General features: G+C 39.9%; 2 protein-coding genes across 6 annotated transcripts in view; one reads left to right on the top strand and one right to left on the bottom strand.

Moving 5' to 3' along the window:
• The first annotated feature begins 165 nt into the window (after window positions 1-165).
• Window positions 166-13,201, top strand: LOC110983841 (uncharacterized). 5 transcript variants are annotated; one of them, XR_015425047.1, is made up of 6 exons: window positions 297-523; window positions 577-661; window positions 5,105-5,336; window positions 5,642-6,089; window positions 7,242-7,400; window positions 11,462-13,201. XR_015425047.1 is itself a non-coding variant. In XM_087135946.1 (5 exons), the coding sequence occupies exons 3-5, from the start codon at window positions 5,286-5,288 to the stop codon at window positions 11,581-11,583; spliced, it is 621 nt and encodes a 206-aa protein (XP_086992072.1). In that variant the 5' UTR covers window positions 298-523; window positions 577-661; window positions 5,105-5,285; the 3' UTR covers window positions 11,584-13,201. The 5 variants fall into 5 exon arrangements, 4 of the variants coding, with proteins under 4 accessions (XP_022099126.1, XP_086992072.1, XP_086992073.1 ...); XM_087135946.1 differs by lacking the exon at window positions 7,242-7,400 and having other exon boundaries at window positions 298-523; XM_087135947.1 differs by lacking the exon at window positions 7,242-7,400 and having other exon boundaries at window positions 299-523; window positions 5,105-5,398.
• LOC110983835 (superoxide dismutase [Cu-Zn]-like) overlaps window positions 12,858-21,855 on the bottom strand; it is a 12,335-nt gene continuing 3,337 nt past the window's right edge. The window contains exons 2-6 of the mRNA XM_022243420.2: window positions 20,741-20,875; window positions 19,997-20,097; window positions 18,422-18,594; window positions 14,925-15,042; window positions 12,858-14,407 (exon numbers count right to left, since the gene is read on the bottom strand). Coding sequence (XP_022099112.1) covers window positions 14,279-14,407; window positions 14,925-15,042; window positions 18,422-18,594; window positions 19,997-20,097; window positions 20,741-20,875 — 656 coding nt within the window. The 3' untranslated portion in view covers window positions 12,858-14,278. The remainder of the gene's footprint in view (window positions 14,408-14,924; window positions 15,043-18,421; window positions 18,595-19,996; window positions 20,098-20,740; window positions 20,876-21,855) is intronic.

The raw sequence follows: 21,855 nt of genomic DNA, 5'->3' as shown, positions 1-21,855 counted from the left end.
GAATGCCCCACATGCCCAGCGTAATTGGCAGAAGTGGAGTTCCTCACCTTTTTCTGTTTTGGAAACAATATTGTGAATAGCACTTCAAATGAGGTCAATGTATCTGTGATTGTACTGAATAATCGTTGTGTAAGGTACTACACAGTTAAAATAGCCAGAATACCCTGACCCACTTGAAACTCTGGAGGTTAGCATTCGTGCCATGAAATTCGCGCGTGCGCACTATCGCGCTCTGGGTGACAGCGCATGTTACCCTCAGTATCATCTGGTGTCCTAATTTTCCTTGTCAAGTAAGTACGATTCTCCAATAAATTATATGCATTACTCCAGTGACAGCCGCCTGGCTGTTAGGAAGACAGATCCACAACATGTCAGGTGCCTTGTGATATAAGATCATGTGAGACCGTATGTACCCATTCGTCTTTAGTCTGTCTTTGTGTGCCACATCAGTAGTATAGCAGGTTCCACATCTCATCAACCTGGCGCACTTGCACTTACAAGGTTCAAAGCCCGAACCACACTGGCAACGAGTGAACGCTGTCAATGTAAAGGAGACTTGTTTCGTACAAATCAAAGTCGGCGAATATTTGCGCGCCCGCCAGCGAATGAGATTCTTTTTTCGTTCTGCAAGGAAAGGAGCTGGTGGCCCGCTGGAAATACGGTAAGCGAATGAGCTATTTGTCTTTGCATATTATTTGCATCCATGTCGCCCTGCTTTGAAAAAAAAATGGTTACAGTCAGGGAGATTTTGAGAATTGAAATTGACGGCAATTGTTGCTTTGGCCATCTACAGGGGCTTACGACCCCAAATGGGATGTGTGCGACATAAGGCGTACCAAAACAAGCCACTATACTAACTCTTTTTATCCAAGGTCAAATTAATGAAGTTTGTAATTAACTTGGAGAGATTGATTCATTCAATATCATTCAATATTGATGGTGTTCCGATGTGTGCATGTGCAACGATTCCTATGCTTTGTAGATGTTCTACAGAATAAAACGTCACCTAAACAAGCGAGGTTACAGGGTTTATGGAGTCATGGAGTCATGTTTCTCCAAGATCAATGAATACGACTCATATAACTGTCTCACTTTAATGTTTATCTTACGGGAGGGTGACCAATTGTGAGAATGCATGGACGGGCGTGGTTAGCACTTCGAAGCTCACTGTATGGTCTCCAAGTGACCAACGCTCAGGATCACTGAAAGGAATCATATTACGGTTAATATAGGCCTAAGTAAATTTGACCAAGAAACAGAAAGGATTTGTAGAAGAATAGAGGTAGTCAACATGAGCCTTTTCAATGTTGTTGAATAATATAGAAGGGGGGTGATAATTGCATCTCTGACGAGCATCATTTTATAGCATTAAAGGAAGATGTATACTTGAGCTGACGTGACTTTTTAGTTTATCAACACTTTTAAGCGATACTCGCGCAACGTATTCGAACTTAGTTTGAATAATATCACCAGTCATGATTCAACTTACCGGGGATTCTTATAGTAAACAATGATATCAATCTTGCACAATGCGTACATCTACCACGGATAGGTGACCAGTGTTTGTCGATCAAATCTCTGGAACTCATCTCGAACCGGTTTTCCGCGGGAAGGACAACAGGACAGCGGTTGTTAGTATAATGGCTGTTGATTTTACCCAAGTTGGTTTCCTTTGTGGAAGGAACATGCAAGCAATTATCGTAGATTTTCAAATGGTTTATTGCTCAGTTTGCACGATAACTTGAAGGATGACGGAAATCATCAAGATTTTGCGGTTTGGTTTGTCAGGATCGATTTAAGTGAGTGACTTGGGGAGGGGTGGGAACACTCCCTAGGAGAGTTTTCCGGGGAATTAAAAATATCATTGATAAATCATAAATAAAAATACATTACTTTGTACAATACCTCCCAAATTACGAATGTATGTCTGCTAAGATGTTATTGTGTTTCAATGCAGATATGCCTGCAGACTGAAGGGGGGGTGCACAGGCTAAGTGTCGAGCTTGACAACACACCACTCAGCTTAACAGGCAATTCATTAAACAGTTAATAAAAACATTTTTTTTGCATACATGAATTTGGAGTTGCTGAAATGTATTTTTTTATTTCTTGCACACTGTCACAGTGATGACCTTTTCGTGTCCTTCCGCAGCCAGCGTTCATGGACTCCACGTATCACACACGCGGGTCACCCGGCAGGGTGTCGTGCCGACAGATCGCCCGTACGCGTGTTCCTATATGGGAACAGCCGTGCTTGAATGTTTTCATTTTCGTCTGGAAAATCGTAAACAATATAAATCTTGTCTGCCGTACCTCTGCATTGAGCAGACCTCCATTATAAACAAGTATATAATACGTGCATGACGTCAATGTTTATGTTGTCAGTATCCACTGTTGGAAAATCTTATGCATTTGTCGTTTGAGATTTGTTTCTGAGAAGGAAAAGAGTTGAGTCGACCATTATCAATTTTATACGTAATTTCTTTAAAAAGATGTAATCCTTGTGAGAAAACTCCTGATTTAGTACGAATATACAGCAGGTTCTTTTACAGAATCTTTCTGTGGGAGGTATTTGCGTGATGCGTTACTCAGTGAACAACATTGGTGTTGAAAATGAACTTTTGATGTCATAGATGGTGCCCAAGGGTTAAGACACCTCCATTTTTATTGAGCAATAAAAACACAGTCGTCAGCCCAAGGGAACCATCATTTCTAATCCATCATAGCTGGCAGACACCCTCTGTGCTCAAGTCAGCATAAGCCACAGAGATCAACCACACGGTGCACGTGATATTATTGTGACCTGATCCCTGATGGCGGGTTTGCAATTTAAATGCCCGTGCGGCGCATGTGCGTGACCAAAGAGTTCCTTTTGAATCGCTACAACAGTGTTGCCAGGCGCAGTTGGTTATCATTATGGGACCCATATTCGAATACATCTTGTCGACCCCGGCCAGCTCGGTGGTCGAGTGGTAAAGACGTCAACGCTAGTAGGCCCCTAAGCAAGAGGTCGTGGGTTTGAGTTCCACGCGAGTCGGCTCGTGATTTTTTTGCAAGCTCTTGGACAAAAACCGTTATTAAAAGAGTACATATTGTAATTTCGAATGTCGTGAATGCTAAAACTGAAGGACTTGTGAACTTCAACGCGCTTTTGTAATCGAGCTGTTTCTCTTTTCAAGCATCATTAGCTTGTACAGAGAAACTTGTTTTAATCGAATTACTCCAAACTTGCATTTGAACATGTTCAGATCTGCAAAAATGTTGACAAGCATCGTGGGTTTCGTTCATATAGGCCTATAACCCGAGCACCCGCCAATAGCTGCACTTTACTTGTGTTGGGTTTTACGATTTGATAACTTCCTTTTAGAGACATTACATAAAGCTTATATACACCCGACTATAGGACTCAGAAGTTCATTTTCTAACACTGAGTTGACTGTCCGCTTAGACAAATTAGCCGTCAGCAAAAATCTGAACAGCCCAAACACTGCGGTCTTCTGTACCCTCTTCCTCACGTCACCCACCAGATCACGTTCCCGCTGTCACATCCAACTGTAAGTACTGAGTGCTTGACAGTGCTATGGCGCCTTATCTCTGTGATGATCAAACCCTGAACGTTCTTCCATTGTTTGAGGACGGTGACCTTTTGACCCACATGCTGAGAGTTCTTTTGGAGATAATCAAATAATGTGAGTTAAGGAAACTGAATGATTGAAAATGGAAGGAAACTTAATAATGTGTAGAGCATATAAGCTGGGTCATGAGTCACATAAATCCAGTCGAAATCCCTTAAAACCATGTTCACCAAATGGTGAGTATAGAATTCCTGTTCTGATAAAAAGCTATTGATGAATAATAATACTTCCATCAAATTTTACTTACACTTGCAAAAATAACTGTGCTTGTAATCAATCAGGCTTAAAAGTCTCCTGCTTTCGAGAGATTTAAGACGTTCAATATCCGAGGAACCAAGCATTTTTTATTTTCTTGCTTATTTCGTTAAATTGCACAATGACATGACTCAAAATAATTATGTCCCTTGAGGTATTAACATACATGCAATGAAATTTTCAATAATGTATAAAGGAAACTGTATATAAGGCCACGCTTTGAGGACATAGTCACTGAGAAGAAACCAGAAATTGAAGGAGCAAAACTTCATCCTGGAAATCGGAGCTCATTTTAAACGCACGATGAGAATTAAGACGTCAAGAACCACGGCAAGAAGTCAAAAACTCTTCGAAACTGCAGAATGTGTTTTGTCTTAGCATGATCATCTTGTGTAAAATATTCCGGCCCATAAAGAAATCATGCACGCGTACGTTGATGTCAAATATCGAAATGATGGGAACCGCTTTATTCGACCTATAAAATACATAGTTTATCATTTCAAGACCCCTGAAGGACTTGTCTTTTCCGGAAATGACAAGAGGCAATTATCGATACGGATATGTCAAAGTACTTGCTCCGAAGTATCATCAATTCTAAACTGGGAACGGAAACATACTGTCGTGTGAGGATGTATCATCAATACCAGAGAATGGTAATAAACCCTTAACGGGGCAAAAATAATAATTCCTGTGTGACAACGTTTAAGTACCGGCAATTAAAAACTGATGCTTAAATTGTGAATACATGTATAATGTCTTCAAACCCCTTCATTGTTGTAACCGAAACTCCGAGTGCATTGTAAATTTGAAAATACAGGTCGAACCGACAGAACGAACAGACTGAACCAAATGCAGGGAGCCTTCTTTCAGGGAGTAAATTATAAAGTGTCCCATAATAATCACAGAATATTGAACAGCACCATCGTAATGTATTATGTTTTTGAAGTACTGCTCTAGTCTGAGAAGTCTGTTGTAGTAGGTTCGAATGGGAACATTCAGCCAGCGAAGCATGTTCCACTTGTCTTCCTCGAATTTATGCAGTCAAGACCACTTGATTTGACAGTAATGTTGATCAAGTGATTTGTTTTCTTTGCTGCCACGGTTAAGAATTATGGGTAACGCAAAGAGGAAATGACGATATCCCTTGGGGACAAGTAATCAGTCTGAAAATACGCTTTGTGTATACATCTCATTTGTGATTGGTTGTTGCTCAGGTATCACTGCCAGGCATGCAGCCAATCGCGTACCTGAAAGTGACCCATGAGTACCCCCGGTATCAAAGACATACTGCAGAAGACGTGACTGACTCGTACGCATGACTGATTAACTTGTCAAGGATGTGTGAATGAAGCTTGATGCTCGTTTAAACACAACTGGTATCCTGAACCAAAACAGATGCATCTTCAACCCAGGTCGTTACACTGCCAGCTTGCTCACCGAATAAGCGTGTGTACAATCTCACCAAGCTGAAACTCTGTTGTCACATAGCATCAAAAATCTCATTTCAGGTGTGTATGACTATGCATGGGCTTGTAGTCGGTCAGTGAATGGTCAGAGTTGAAGCTTATTTTTCACAGTAAAGGATTGAAGAAGAAGTTCGGACGCGATTAAATCATTTTGCAGAGTTTCCTTTTCGACAATGATTTAATGACCTGCCCGAATTTTTATCAAAGAATGCCAACTGAGTTTGAATTATCCATACCGTCAAAATATCAACACGTTGGGTACTATTTATGTTTCTCATTGAACAGATACAGAACAGCTTGAAAACTCCAACGATGGAGGGCACATTTTCTAGCGGTCTCGTCCAAGTCACCCTTGCCGTGATTCTTGTCTTGATCCTGCCCAGTCCAGCTAGTCCTGCTCCGCTAGCACTCCGAGTCCGCGTCCCCCTTGACATGTGGAGACCCGTGGTCATACAACCGCGCCCAACATCTCCAGCAAAGCCTAGCGAACAGATCAACCTCTCCGTAACTAAGCCCTTGGATGATGATGGTGACGAGGATGGTGAGGATTGGGGTGAGGATGATGGGGATAAACCAGCGTGGAGGTTGAAGTTCCGAGGGATGAATTTACCAAGACAGTTTGGAGCGTACGACTTGGATCACAGTCGAGGCGTGAGTCTGGTGGAACTTGCTACCGTAACAGAGACAGAGCTAAAAGACGCCAAGGAACCGTTTAATGCCGCTGATTTGGATGGTGAGTAAATCTGATGTAAAGGGGAACACTCTATAATGTTTGACACTCTCCGAAGAAAAGTTTACCCCTCCTCAAAAACGTTTTTTTAAAGAAACACATAATCCAAAGAATTCAACACAACTTGACGCAAAAAGCAATGCATTCCAAATGTTTTCCTGTTGGTAAAAGCTGTCCTAAACTTAATTGAACTTCTTTCTCTGTTATCTTCAAAATAATGTAGAATTTCTCACCTCCGTTTATCTCTCAAGAGGAGCCAACTTGGAGTTAGCAAATTGAGTTTCTCCTCTCCTTACTCTTGTTTTATTTAGGCCTACCGTTATCACAACCTAGTGTTTCTCCATTCCCATCTAATAATGTATCGAGTACTTTTACAAGTTTTTTATTTGTAAAAGTGTAGACCTTAAAAAACTAATGTAGGAAAAGGAGAGGGTAGCTTCTGAGCCCTTCTGCCAAAACATGACATTGACACAGCATGAGATAACTGGACCACGAGGTGAACTTTACAAACGGAATGTGTATGTACATGATAAGTTTCCCCGTGGGATTCTTTTTCTGTATCCTTCCCGACCTTGAACTGCTGAATTCTCCTCCACTGTTGAACACAGTGTTTCATCGGTAGGAAACAATCAAACTTTAGTCCAAGGACAATATATTTGGCAATCCGAAATGGCTCAGGTTCCCGCTTAATCTACTTCGCCCGCCATGCAAAACGGGAAAATGACTAAGTTGAGCAAAGCATTTCCGTTGATCATGAAGCATGATAAAAACTATTGCTATTGTGGGTGCTCTTTGGGGGACATAGCGTGCATCCAGACTTCCTATAGGCCTACAGATCTCTGATTATGTCTATATGTTCAGAGTTCAACGTTCTCCTATGGTAAAACCAGAAGTGATTATATCCGGAATTTCATGACCAGCCTTTAAAATCCCTTTCTCGCACGGGTTTCAGCTTTCAATGTGAGGAAATGAGAACTGAAATAGTCTTCGGTGCTTGAGTGAAACCCAGGTACTTCCTTCATAGGAAAAGCCAACCCTTAAAGTAAGCGCTGATCATCCATTCCTGCATTTGTGTCCGTTAAGATTCAAACCATGGGACCACAAGAGATGGAAGATATGGAAATCATTGCGTCGATCTTCTATTGGTGTTTATAGAGAGTTCAACGTCTTCCTGAAGGATGGCACCCCAAGAAGGTTTATTCACCTGACTTCTGTCACCCTCATTGTTGTGTAACCTCCTGCCCCATACATCACCACAGGGTCAGAGGTCGACTCATGCTACCTTTTCAACCACAACCACGCACTTTTGTTCAGGTACAGTGGGCATCCACGAAGTATCTATTGCCAGCAAACAATTACAACCATTAGCCGGAACGTAATTGTATTTTGAGACTGCCTCTCTTCAAAGTGATGTAATCATCACTGAATACACCGTTTTGACGAGGTCGATTCTCTCTTGTTTAAAATCCACAAGAAAAGAAAGAAAAAAAACCTCCCCCAATCACAAACAAGCGATGTCAAATGTTAATGTGTCTATTATTTGAAATTTTAAAGAGCTTTTGCAAACTAAATTTAATTCAATTTACGTTATTTCTTCACGATTAGAGTTAAGGGAAGGTTTATTCCCACGAATTGCACGCGTTGCAAACCTGCATTGTGGTACTACATGTACACCATAATCCGATAATGCATTTCTTCTGACAAACACTTGAAGATGTCACTCGAGAAAGCGATTAAGTGATTTGTGCCAATCAACTGACGTCATTTACTGGAAATGATTTCTAATAGTTTATAAACTGCATTTCTAAGGTCTGATAAGAAATAATGGGTTCTTGAATACTTGAAATTTATAGAAACACGAAGAGTGCCAAAAAGCTTTCAAGAGGACCCACTCAAGGCATTGTATTTGAACGATCGGAGCCAAAGGTTGATTTCAAGTCCCAGTTTAAGTCCTTTCCCACGACCCAATGCGAACTAAAACATTTCCAGTCTCAATCTAATAAACAGCAATGGCTCCTTGACTGCTCACGGTTCCAGTAGAAACCTCCTTTTCAAGCAGGAAATGTCACTCTTATTTCTAGTTTAGTCAGCTAGAAGGTCACTTGCAAATGTTCTAAATAGAATTATGAGTATCGCCCTAACCCTTCCCGACCTTGTAACAAGTTTCCGCATTGATTTAAAGTTTTGATTAAGCCACTAGATTGTGTTTCATGTACACATTCCCAACGATGAGGGCATGGGCGTTAATCCCGGGGGGATTGGTTATACATCCTCCACTCTTTGGGCTGGGGATGGGCTATCGAATCATCCCTCCCCCACACACGCACACGTTTTTTCATGAGCAAAAAAATTAATGCTTATTGTGAAGAATTTAAAGACTGAAATGTTTGCAATGTCACTAAAAAGAGGAAGGCAATTTTAAAAAGCCATAAATATGTCATTCTGATGTAAGATTCTACATGAATTTGATATACAACACAGATGTACATCTTTATCATGAACATCGCCCTCTATAGAGTGTATATGGTCCCCCCTTCAAATTTCCATGGCCGGGCAAGTCATCCCCCCACCTTTCCCCACCCCCCCAATTTCCAACACAGATTTACGCCACTGCATGCACTGGATAAGGGCATTTTGCTACAGTGTGTGGCTTAGAAATATCCCTTCAATGTATTATTTGTCGTCGATGCTTATTCCTCAAAATCAACTTGCCATTCAATATAGTTTAACCAGTTTAGCTTATGTTGCATTATTGTCCCCAAAAACCCGACCCCTAATTCTGAAGGAAATTCATGGGCGTAAATCCGGGGAAATGGAGTATAAATCCCCCCCCACACACACACATACTTTTTGGGGAAAGGGCTAATCATCCCCTCCCCACTTTTTGTGGTGAGCAAAAAAAAATTAAAGTGGTTGGTGAAGTAGTTTTCAGACTTCCAAGGACTAAAATGCATTTAGTATTACTCAAAAAGGAGAACAATTTAAAAAGCCATAATATTAAAAATATATAGGTATTACACGTACTTTAGTTATGGCCCTGGGAACAAAAATGATAGAAATTGCAGAAATTAAGTGACGTAAGTGGAGTCACATTCAGCTGATTTAACAGAATGGCTCTATTTTATAATAGATGTTTAACACTGATACAAACTGCATCGTGGTATAGATTCATTGGTCTGGTGTTAATTTACCTCTCGGATCTTTCTAGAATATTCGCAGGAGACAGCGACTGGTATGCATACTTGGCAATGTTGGTCATGTTTGTCATCGCTTGGAAGACGACTGGTGAATTCCACGACGTGTGTGCCAAATGCTAAGTGCATATAGGTCATGGCATGTATTTGTTTTTCTAAACGGTCTCTGTTTTGTTGTTTATATCTCGGTCACTTGTCGTGGAGTTGATCTCAACAGTCTTAATTTAATCCTTTTAAACACAGTTTCTGACAGTTCACCTTCCAAGGCTGTGAGTTTTTTCTCCGATTTATGGCCGATGAAAGTGGGACATAAATAAGGGCTTGCGATCCATTTTCGGAGTGGTTTTTTATGCGGATGGCATTGACGGATGTTGTAGAGGAAAGTCTGGTTCCAAATACAATTGAATTGCGTCTACACTGTTAGTTAATCAGAGTGAAACCGTAACTTGTCCAGGAAGACCGATCCATTATGAAAGGGGAGATGATTCCATCATAATGGATGTCTGCCTGCCTCTCGATACCGCCTAATCGGCTTTGCTTGGATCGGCAACTCAACCTGTGTGGTCCCTTCTCGAACAATACAACCCAGGCGGTCTCACAGTAGTCTTTTAATTACTCCTTGGTTGCACTTAGCGGACCACTTAAATGTGTCTTATTTGCTGTAGGTATTAAGATGCGAAGAGGTTCGATTTAATGCTCATCAATTCTCGGAGGAGTTTGGAAGTTAGAAGTGAGTTTTGTGCGCAGTGGGAGCTGATAAAGGTGTGGTCCATCCGCTGCAGATTTCCGTTAATCTCCATTTATGGAAGCATCACGTTTGGCCCAGTAGACGTACGTGATGGTCTTATCGAGAGTGCACGTTGGTCGGTTTTCAAATGGTGTTCTTGTGAGTTCGTCAAAACATCAGTCTTTCTTCTCTTCACATTTTCTATTTCCTATAAATACTGCAAGAAATTTCCTTATGTCCTACATTTTCCATTTAGACCTTCGTTTTGTGGGCCTGTTCTTTTCTTTCTGTCTTATATTCCGTAATAAAGCAAAGAGTGAAAAGATGGGGGTACACCGATGATGAGAATATTAACTGTAAGTGTGGCACATCACCCCAATCCATTTGAAGCTAGATATGGGACGGAGAGAACCCCCCCCCCGCCTTTGTGTTGGTCATTGTTTGATCAGAATCTCAGGAATTCTTTACAGACTTCTAGGGGGATGTGTCAGGTAATAATAGTCTTGAGTGTGTATGGGGATTGGACAGGTAAGGGGGGTACCCCAATACTATGCAACACTTTCTTAGATACCCTATCCTCTGGGAACAATGCTGCCGTGACTATCTGATGGCAGCAAACCAGAAGACTGTAAGCTGTGTCCAGACTGGCAAACATATGACGGGTTGAAGGCGGACACAAGAGAAGAGCAATCAGAGAATGTGATCCAGATTAGACTAGACATGTGAGAGTTGAAGTAGACCCAATCCCTAATCTTCCGCCAGAGTAAAAAGCAGGATAGCTTGGTCATGCATGCCTGTTGGGCAGAAAATTTGTTGCTGTCACTGTCGGTAGATTTTCCAATGTTCACCTTGTTTTTTTCAGTTGGTGGACAGTATTTATATAATTGCGTATTAAAAAGTCATGATGTAGCACACATGATACAGTTGATGTAGGTGTATCTCTGTCTGGGGGGCTGTATAAAATTGCCAATAAAAGCCAAAATGATTGTTGATGGTTTGTGGTTCTTTTGTTAATGGTTTGCTGTTCTTTTGTTAATGGTTTGTTGTTCTTTTGGTGAAAGTTTGTTGTTATTCTGTTGATGGCTTCTTGTTTTTTGTTCATGGTTTGCTGTTCTTTTGTTGACGGTTTGTTGTAAAAGTTTGTTGTTCTTTTGTTGATGGTTTGCTGTTCTTTTGTTAAGGTTTTGATATTCTGATATTCGAAGATTGCGTTAAAACGAATACAACGGTTTTACTGAGTCCAGTACATTTGCGTAATCTGTTTCAGCAACTTGATATTAACCCTAACTCCCTGGGTGTATGCAAAATCATATTAAAATTGGAGGATTCAGGACTGTTAGGGTTTTTCAAATGACTCCTCAATCCTGTCATTAGTGTCACCCTTTTCAGGCGTCAAGTCACGTGACTACATATCAGTAACACTTAGTTTTCTCCTTTATTTCTCAATGATATAGGAAACAAAGTTTTGTCCCAGGAAGAGTTCACGCAAGCTCCTTGGATCTTTGACGCAAGTGGCATAACTATGCTGGATTCAGCCATGGATGGTGGTGATATAGAGGAGGCGAGACAGTCTTAATGATCTGTCTGGGTGATTTAATTCCAAAATCCGCTTTTTAATGTATGCTTAAAACCTCATTTTTTGAAGACGTTACTTGCAGAATGGCTGTACATTCAGAGAAATGCGCTTGAAGAAACGTCTTGCACGAAGTAAATGAGACGCTTTGTCGCCAATTGGAGAGGCTGGGGTGAGAGAGACGTGTATGACGAAGAAGGCCTTACAAAGTGCGAGTACATAAATAAGGGGTAAACTGAGCTATGAACTATGTAATAAATTAGTAACCTCTGCATGAGTGAGTTAAATTGTCGCAGCATCTGAAGCCACCACGTACGTGCCTTTAAAGTCTGTTCCAAATTTTTGATCTTTGTCTTTGAGATAGGCTAAGCCTCGGCACTTTTGAAAATTTGTACATATGCAGCCCAATTGTAGAAATGTGTACATAGTGCAGCCCAATATAATAATTTTCTTTTGGGGACTTTAGTTGGACATTATTAACCAACCAAGTATGTTATTTACTGAAAGGGTTCAAGAGTGACAGTATCTTCCACAATTTATGCAGCATTTATACTATAACGGCGTAGACTTCATGAGCTTGCGTTTACATTTGGAAAAAACTGTTATCTTTCGGTCGGCTGAAGGTCTTTGTACTTTTTTTTTACCTTTGCTCGGCTGGAAATAACTACCATTTTCCATAGCTGCTGTGCTACTTTAAGCCTTGTCTAGAGACAGTATAACCTTTACTGGGTGTGATTGTTATTAACACGAGGAAGGAGCATATTAAAGTGAAATTAAAGTAAGGTGCCAAGGTTGTAAGATGAAAGAGTTAACACGAAGGTTTTGCCAGAATTTACTCGCGTTTACATCTCGCATGTTTGGAGAGTTTATTGGTAGTCAGCGATTTGTGCGTGTGTTAGTTCGAGGGCGCTGTTTGACAACATCGGTCTGGGGTTTGAAGAAACCACAAACGTATGGAGGTTTGCGGAAAATGTTCCAATTAGGTTAAAAGAATGTTTTGATTGCACAATTCTATTCTCAATATTTAAAGAGAACTCAATTTAAACAAGATGAAATATGCAAATTAACTTTGATGAAGAACGAACAAAACAGTTAAGTTTGATACTTAGCTTCTTATGTGTTCAGTTGATATCTCTGCAGTGAATGGCAGTCAAGAAACAAGCCAAAGTGTATACAAAAATGCATTCACACGCCCTTCACTGAAAATAACGCGTCAAATATCCATAACCATAATGATGTTTTGTAACGAACGTAGGCGTACTTTGGGCATTTGAAAGTAGTCTGTAAGTACTAAGCAATTAACGCTCTTTATTTTAATAATTATGCAGAATGTTTTGACATGCTCATAAATGTGAACACGCAACGGTTACTTGAAAAGTTCAACATAAAAGAAAAAATATATTTTACATTCGCTCTGTTAGCCTTCTACACTATAAAAGAATGATATTGTCCTGTCAATATTTTGATGCCGCTGTTACGCACTGCGGTACTACATGTACATGAAACAGTGCATTCTCAAACATCGAACATAAATCGAAACAATGTTAATGTTACTACTTAACTGAGCATGAGTAGACGAGCACAACGCTCGCTTTGTATTATTAAACTTATAACTACAATACGTCATTGTGTTTTTGGCAAAGTATAATGTGTTTACATTATTTTGTTTAAGCCTGTTGTATTATGAATATAGGACATGCACTGAGACAACATCGACAAGTTCATACTGTCTAGGAAGTTATAAGAGGGTCCATGAAGTTTTGCAAACGTGTTAAGTGTAAATGGAAAAATAAATATAGGAATTATAACAATAATATCTCGTAACGCAAGATATGCGGAATGGATGATGCAATGCTGTAAATTGGTCCAAGAAAGCTTACATCGACCAAATGACGATATACGTGCCATTAGTTTCGCTCTTCGTGACGGGTTTCGCTGTAGGTGCACTTGATGCAGGTTTGCGACATGAAGAGTCCCAGCCTTGGGCAGCTACACGAGCTTTCTTTTCTGTAATAACCGGGAACAATCAGAGCTTAGATTACTTCTTTTTGCAGTGGAGTGGAGGTATATACACGTATCTCCTTTTTAAAAATGACGATCGGTTTCTTCATACAGGCCTGGTTGCAGGGGTGAAAATACTTTGCAGAAAATGTTTACATCAGCGAAAGCCATCACATCCCCCTCCCCAAAAAAATTAATAAACAAGAAGTGACAAAAGAACAATTCAAGCTACAATTTAATGTCTGGCGCGATCGTTGGCGAGGTTTCTTTCTATGTCCTAATATTTTTAAGTAGGGGTATTTATGACTTTGAGCGTGTGGCCGAAAAGCCACAGACAGAAATACGCCCGAAAACCTTCCTTCTGACGTAATTTATTTTCTTTTGGAGAGACGTAAGAAGTGTTTTCTGAAAGGACAAAAAATCAGCTTATCACAAAGTTAGTTGCCTATCAACGTACTTCAAACCTAATATTCGTCTTAAGTAATAACCACAAGTGAATGCATCTATTGAAATCATAGTTTTCAAGGTAAGTTTTTTTAAAGTTCTAAAGTTAAACTGTGGATGTAAAGATGACTTTTCCAAACAATAAGTTTAAACTGAATTGCAAAAGCGTGGCCTTCCGAATAAAACCTGAAAAAAAGAAATGAAAAGAAAGGAAATGCTCATTCTACAGTTGGTGATAATTTGCCGCTGTTTTTTAGAAATTTGCCCACGCTGATCCGTCCGAATGACCGATAACACAACACCCGAGGCGCCCTCCAGCGTTGCCAGTCGTCTTACTATCTGCCGTGCCTCCTTTACCCAGGTCATCCTCCCCAATGTGGATCTAAAATAATTACAAGAATATGATGCGCATTCAACACTTTGGCATTCATCAACGCATTCAAGCTGTGCAGCTGTGCTTTCACACTGAAGAAATTTAACAAAGATTTACTTGAAAATTCTTGATACGAGAAAAGTCCCTTATCACCTATAGCCCTTGTCGTTCATCATCTTTGCTGTCGGGCCATCTCCACAGTGGCTGAGTATATTTTTTAAATTGCTGACGAAGGTTTCTGGCTACGGCTTTCACTAAGTTTCATTGGGCATCCTTTGCACAGTCATGAAATACCGCCTTTATTGGACTTGGCCTGACATGGTATATGTGGGAAGGAAGACTTAGTGGGAAGAATATATGACGTCATTGTAAACTATCGTTTCCCTCTTAGAAAGAGATCCTAACAAGGGTTCCATGGAAATTACATACACAATCAATCCAACCAGCCACAGTTTCACAGTGAAAGTTATACATGTACATGAAGATGTACTTTTATAATGTCTATTTATGTCTTCTTTGTGCTCACCACAATTGTTCGTCCAAGAATAGAGTTAGGCCCGACGAGAGTCGCTACCTTGTCAGAAAAAGTATGTTCAACCATGCCGAAGTCATCCACCTGGATATTACCCCAGTCACCCATGTGCCTAGGCAGAATATATGAAGATACCTAAAGGGTGTACGTAAATTATGTATTGGTTATCATGTAGTCTCATGCACTAACGTTCACCCGTCTTGTCTCGAAGAATGCATCTCATATTTCACTGGAATATTGCCACTTTTTCACCACCATGGGCGTCAAGGGGGGGGGTATATATCCCCCACTTTCTGAGGTAGGGGATAAGCTATTGAATCATCTCCCAGAGACACACACTTTTTTGTATGTGAGCAAAAAAGAAAGCGCATTGTGAAGAATTTTTTAGACCTCCATCGACCAAAATGCGTTCAATATCACTCAAAAAAAGAAAACAGTTTAAAACGCCATAAATGATTATGCCCTTCTAAATACATGACAGATTTTCATCAATATCATGAACATTTACCTTTACATAGTAATCCCCTCCCCCAATTTTCAAAGTTTCATGGCTGGGTAAGTCATCCCCCACCCACCTTTCCCAATCCCCCCCCCAATTTCCGGCACAGATTTACGCCACTGGTCAACACTCTCACCTATCACCACTACTGTCACCTCATCACCTCCGTTTGCTCTTAATGCACTGTCATCCATCACCATTATCATTCATTGTTATCTTCATTAGCTGCCAAATATGGAGCGTCAAAACCGGACAACCCTATTTTCTCATTTAAGGCAAGAAGATTTTTGGGATTTTGGACTTTGCGTAAAGCATTTTCAAAAAACGCAATTTTTAGCTAGCAAAAAAAAGGCTTTTACTTTAACAACTCGTGGCGCGTCTAAAAAGGAAAACTAAAATTTCAGATTTCCACTAGCAAACTTTATTTGATGCTCCAAAAGAGGACAACCCCATTTTCTCATTTTCTGTCAGTAGATTTTAAGGTTTTTTGAAGTTGTACCGTCCCTTTTCATAAAAACCCAACTTTCTGCTGGCAGAAATTTGGATTTTACTTTGATGACGGCGAGGTGGTCCAAAAGTGGAAAACTGAAACGACCGCAGTGCTTCCTACGCTCAGAATGGAACGGTCTTGGGAAGATGGGCAGCCAATAGAGCCTGATGGCGCGCTTCCTGAACCCTTAGATAGGAAAAATAACGTGCAGAACTTTAGAATTTGTAATATATTTTGTTCAGTTTCTTCTTTAAAAATCGAAAAATATTTGTTGATATAATTTATAGAAACTGAAAAATTACTTGACCTAAAAGAGAAATAGCCTGCCAAAAATTGACCCATCACTTCCGAAAATCTAAAATACATGAAGAACAGCGCAATACGACAGTCTCGTTTGCAAATGAATATTAGTCTGTGGGTGAAAACCAAAATAAAAACAGATTAAAATATTTTACACATTTTGATAATTTATAAGGTAATAAACATAAAGCAATATTCTACTTTCACGAAAGATTCTAATATTTTATCTAACCTTTGCTGACAACAACTGCATGATGTCAGCACAACAGAATCTGGAACACATCGACTGCAGGTAGGTAAAATCTTTGCAAGGTTGTGCAATCTCGTTTTCAAGACAGCACGGCGAGTGAAAACAAACGTGCATGTTGTTCATGCAACGGTGACCTAGATACGACATCGCTGGACGTGAAAGGTCGTTATTCAATTCGTTTTTACCCATCTCCAGGTGACTCTTTCAAAATATTACTTGAGGAAGACAAAGGTAAAATTCTAACATGAGTGTTTCATGGGGTGGTTCCAGTAAGGAATTATTTTTCCAAAGATTAGATCGCGCAAGGGTTCCGGAAGGTCGCTGCGTGACCTTTTACTTTTAGGCTCTATGTTAACGCTACGGCTTCCCAGTGCACCGTGTAATTAGAATGACAGTGGCGGCTTTCCGTCGAACAATTACATTTTTAATAACTGAGCGCATGGTGATATGCCCCTAAAAGATGCTAGCTGTAATAAACCACCGTGTCCATGTCCTGTCCAGTTGTATAATTGAATTTGTTGTGGACCGAAAAAAGGTCTGAATTGAAAAAATGTCATGTCAAGAGAAGAAGCTAAGTGCTGTTTAATCAAGTTAACCAAGAGGTTCAAAAAGGGGAAAATAGAGAAAGTAAAATGATAAACATTAAAATGCAACGTGAACTTGCTGAATTAATTTTGACACCCCACAAATTCCAAAGCACGTATTCAGCCAATAAATCTTTCAGTCAGTGCACCAGTCGGTCACTGATATGACATCAAAGATTTAATTTAATATTTATCATTCAAATCTTTGTTCAAGTCATCAAATACAAGTGGGTGGTTATATAGTGGAGGCCTGGGTCATACTATTAATACAAATGATTCAAAGTGTCAATGTGAAGACATATTAACGCAATGAAAACACAAACTTGCAAGTGACGGCCCAGAGCAGTCGTCGGATGCATGTACTGTGAAATACATGGGTGGTGGATTGTATAACAAATCTTATATCTGAATATCTTAAAAAAGGGCCCAATCTTTTTCACAAAATCGGCTATACAGAGATGGAAATACAAGTTGCATGATAAAGGCCAATAACAAGGGAGTGTCCAAATGACGCCTGATGCCCGTCAACGACCGGTTGGTTAATGCAATAGGACTGGCTCTACAAGTTGCTGTACTACGAAGGACCGTCTCTACAAGTTGCTGTACTACGAAGGACTGGCTCTACAAGTTGCTGTACTACGAAGGACTGTCACTCTTCCACTTCCCAGGCAGCCGCTTCCAAACTTTCGTCCACATTACATTATTTTTTTTCCTGGGTCGGGTGATGCCAATCTTCTTAAGACTGTTACATTTCAACGTAGGGAGAAAAGTGTCCTTTCAATTTTCAACTTGTCCACTTTTGGACCACCTCGCCGTCGTCTGAGTAAAATTCAAATTTCTGCCAGTAAAAAAATGGGATTTTTGAAAAAGTATGGTGCAACTTTAAAAAAACCCGAAAATCTACTGGCAGAAAATGAGAAAATGGGATTGTCCACTTTTGGAGTATGACAGTAATTTTGCCAGTTTGAATTTGAAGTTTTTGGTTGTCCACTCGCCACAAGACTTGTTAAAGTAAAATCCAATTTTTTGCTAGCGGAAAATTGTGTTTTTGGAAAAAGCTTTACGAAAAGTCTAAAATCCAGAAAATCTATCAGCAGAAAATGGGGTTGTGCACTTTTGACGCTCCATAGCCATACCGTAACATTTTGAGTAAACGCATTTTCGACATCCACTATCAGTCATTCTTATCCATCAGCCATTTTTAGGATTTTCCATGATCTTGAATAAACATAAACATATCCAGTGGGTAATTCCTTCGCAATGCCGCACAAAAATACCGCCAACATGTTAAAATACCCCGAAATGGCAGAAAAACCCTTCTACAATGTTTCCGTTCTAGAACTTGCCTTCAGTTGAGTGCAAACATACCTATCTTTGTCGTAGGGGGCGCTGTGATTGTTTCCACCCGGGTTATAATGACCGCCAGCTGACCCACAACCGTTTCCCAAGTCGCCGTAGGTATGAACATGTATGCCATGCACGCTTTTAGGAGTCATAAACCCGTATAGGAAGACCTTGACGTCCATCTGACCGCCAACTGCCTGGATATTGAACCGAAAATCGTGAGTGATAACCTCAGATTATGATAATAATGAGGCCTTTAATACTTTTTACATTGCTCAAGGATCTGTTCTGAGTTAATTTTACCCAAGTTGTTGATGGCAATCTTGGAATTCAGCTTTAATGTATTATTTTTACAAACTCAAAGTTCGTATAGTAATTTAACAAAATGGGCCAAATGAGTCAATGTGTCGATCAAACGAGAACCAAAAACTGTGGTTTGTCATGTTAAAACAAGAAAGCTGAAAATTTGTTTTCCGAAAACAATATAATACGGGTGATCCACAAAAGTGCGCCACCAAGAGTTTGCAACACGTTGACCAATCACACTGCGCGAAATCTGTCGACCCCCATGTGTGTTTGGAAAGGGTCGACAGATTTCACGTTCTTTGATTGGTAAACGATACGCACTATTTAGAATCATCCGCGGTATTCAAGATTTTTTGAAATTTTAAGGTTTGATAAATGAGTCACAAGTAAGTTAGTTTTGTCATGAGTGCATCGGTCTCTGGTCATTGATATTTTTTCAGTGTTTGATTACATTAGGTGGAATAAAATGGAAGCTTTACCAATGTTGCCTGTTTAATGCGAGATTGTAGCGTGAAGTTCGGTCTCATAGCTGATACTCTGGAATATAGGACCATGGATTGCGAACTTTTGAACTAGGAAATGTGGTTTTTAACTGAACAGAATTTAAGTATTATTGGCTTGCACTGTATACGTGCAGTTGATAATGCAACACACAAAAATTGAGAATCAATGAACCATAGCTTATTTTTGCGACGCGTTTTACAGGTCACGAATGTACATGTACACCTCTGCATTACTACTGGTTCCTGCCGCAATATTTTCAGACGCGCCCTCATGGGTTGAAACCTGGCCAACTTCTTGTTAGACAAATATTTTGATGCAAGGGCCCTCCTCTGTACAGGCGTCGGGATGTGACAAATTGGAGGAAGTGCACAGAGCAAACTTCGTCGGTCAAACAGTTCACGTATATGCCAGGAATAGCAGCGACCCCCAAGAGTAAGACGTTTCCGACGGTACTAACTAGTTTGCCTGGAGCATTAAAGTGACTTGTATCTGAAAGTTCGGTTCAGTCAGCTTACGAAAATTAATGGTGCACCTATTTTGCCTTGTAAATGAGTGGCATTTAAACCTTAAAATAATCAATGCTAACTCAAAACTTAACTAACTTCGAAACAATGATTCCCAATGGTTATAACAGTTCATTTTGTAATCACAGGACTATATTAATCATACAAGTGTTAAGATTTTTTTGACCAATGATTCGTATAGTTTAAGACAACTTTGTGAAGTTCTAACAATTCAAATTAATCTTGCTGATTATATCCATTGCCGAATGATTGCCATAGTACGCACCCTTTGCCTCATGTTGATGTCTCCAACGATAGGCTCATACGTGTCTGGGTCATAGATGCCATTGGGAACCATTCTACAATGAGCATACACGTTGCCATCACCTATGGAGATAAAATTACATAGCCGAGGAATCTCAATCATGGACTTTTCTGCTCTTTGTCAGACCAGGGTCTCAAAGCCTGATGTTATCAACATTTCTCTCATTAGAAATTGCACATCTTGAATCCACAGTCGGAATGTGTGAGCTGACCGTTTTGATTTAACACGTTTAAGTAACGAATTCAAACAATCACAACGAGCCTCTACCATATTAAGTATCGTTAAAAATGAGTTTTGGAATTTATCCCCTTTAATTGTCGAATTCTTTCCCGTTTTCTCCCGTGTTTTCATATTTTAACTCAAGCTCTTCCAAAGGAATTTTTTAAAGACTTTAATAAGTAAGTGAAACAGAATTTTCTAAAGTTAAGAACAAAACCCGTCGTTTCACTCAGCACCGTCCTATTTAACCCTAGTTATTCAGGAAAAGGGGGCTTTGGGTCGGCGAAATAAGGGATGCAACTATGGACAGCAGGTTTTTATCGAAGTACCGACCGGCCTTCCTTGCTGATAATGACAAAGAGAAACAACTCCTTTGGTCTCATTTGTCTGGGCATTTTATGCCCGTGTCGTAGGATCTGTGCATAGGTAATTATCTCTATTTCCCCCAATATAAACACTCCACACTCAGTGGTATCTTCTCCCTACCTTCTGGATTAACTGGTTCCGGGTCTCGTGTTCTATGTAGTTCCGCTAGCAGTTGGTCCACATCCCGACGAAGTATATAAATTTGAGACTGCATATGAGTCAACTGAGCAGAAATGGGAAGTCTATCTGCGGCATCTGATCGTCACATTGAAAACAAAAAATGTACAAGCACAGCTAGTAATTATTTCAAAAGGATTTCAGAGTTAGATCTTAAGGTCATCTCGTACAGATAATTAAACATTTAATTGCTTTGGTAAAATGCTAACTCGAATATCTGGTTTTAAAAGGCTAACACTGCTCATTAAAATTTAAAAGGCTGATTTGTTACAGTACAGAATTCCGTTCACGAAGTAGATTTCATAAAAGCACCCATTCGTCTTGTCGGCATACCTTTCTACGACAGCAATCGAAACCAGCTAAGGCCCCCTGAAAAGAAATTCTTCAGATATCGTTACTTTTGCCTCAAGTCATTGGTCAAGGTGAGGTTTTTGCTTGGTGGGGGTTAAGTAAATATTGAGCCATTTTCAACAAATTATTGTGAAACTATAAAGAGATTTTTCTTCAGAAAGGAGGCACCCAGACGCTGCTGCCTTTGAAAACGTATACACATGATCCACAAAATAATTTGGTTATAGCCCACACCTCCAACCGATCTCGTTATAGGCACACAACTGCCCATCCTATAATCAGATGGAGAAAATTTGGTTATTTAAAATAAATTGTCTTTCATAATTTAATGAACACTTATTTTTCCTGATAAGAGCAGGCATCCAACTCACCCTGTCTTAATGGTTTGGTTCTTGTCTTAACAGTATCGTCATTTTGAAGAAACAATGTGGTAGTGAGCAACGGCTAGAAACAATGCCAACGAGTGGAGGTTGGGGGATGGCAAAATCTTAAAATTGCTCAGCCGTAGAAATTTGAAAAGGAAGGTAGTGAAAAAGATCACATTAAAAGAGGGCGCTGTTCCTTATAAAGATTTACCTTGCTTGTGCGCTCGTGTGCTCTGACCTGATGAGGACCTAGTGCTTTTTAAAATTGTATACTGTTTATTTTTCGTTTTCATTACCTTTTGGAAAATCTATCTGTTGGGCTGTAATAAATGACGAAGAATA

This window comes from Acanthaster planci, linkage group LG04, assembly GCF_054643075.1.
Source record: "Acanthaster planci isolate LZ-2023a linkage group LG04, COTS_SCS, whole genome shotgun sequence".
In the NCBI taxonomy this organism is placed as follows: domain Eukaryota; kingdom Metazoa; phylum Echinodermata; class Asteroidea; order Valvatida; family Acanthasteridae; genus Acanthaster; species Acanthaster planci.
Note: the sequence above shows the minus strand (reverse complement) of the source record. Positions and strands in the feature narration are given on the sequence as shown.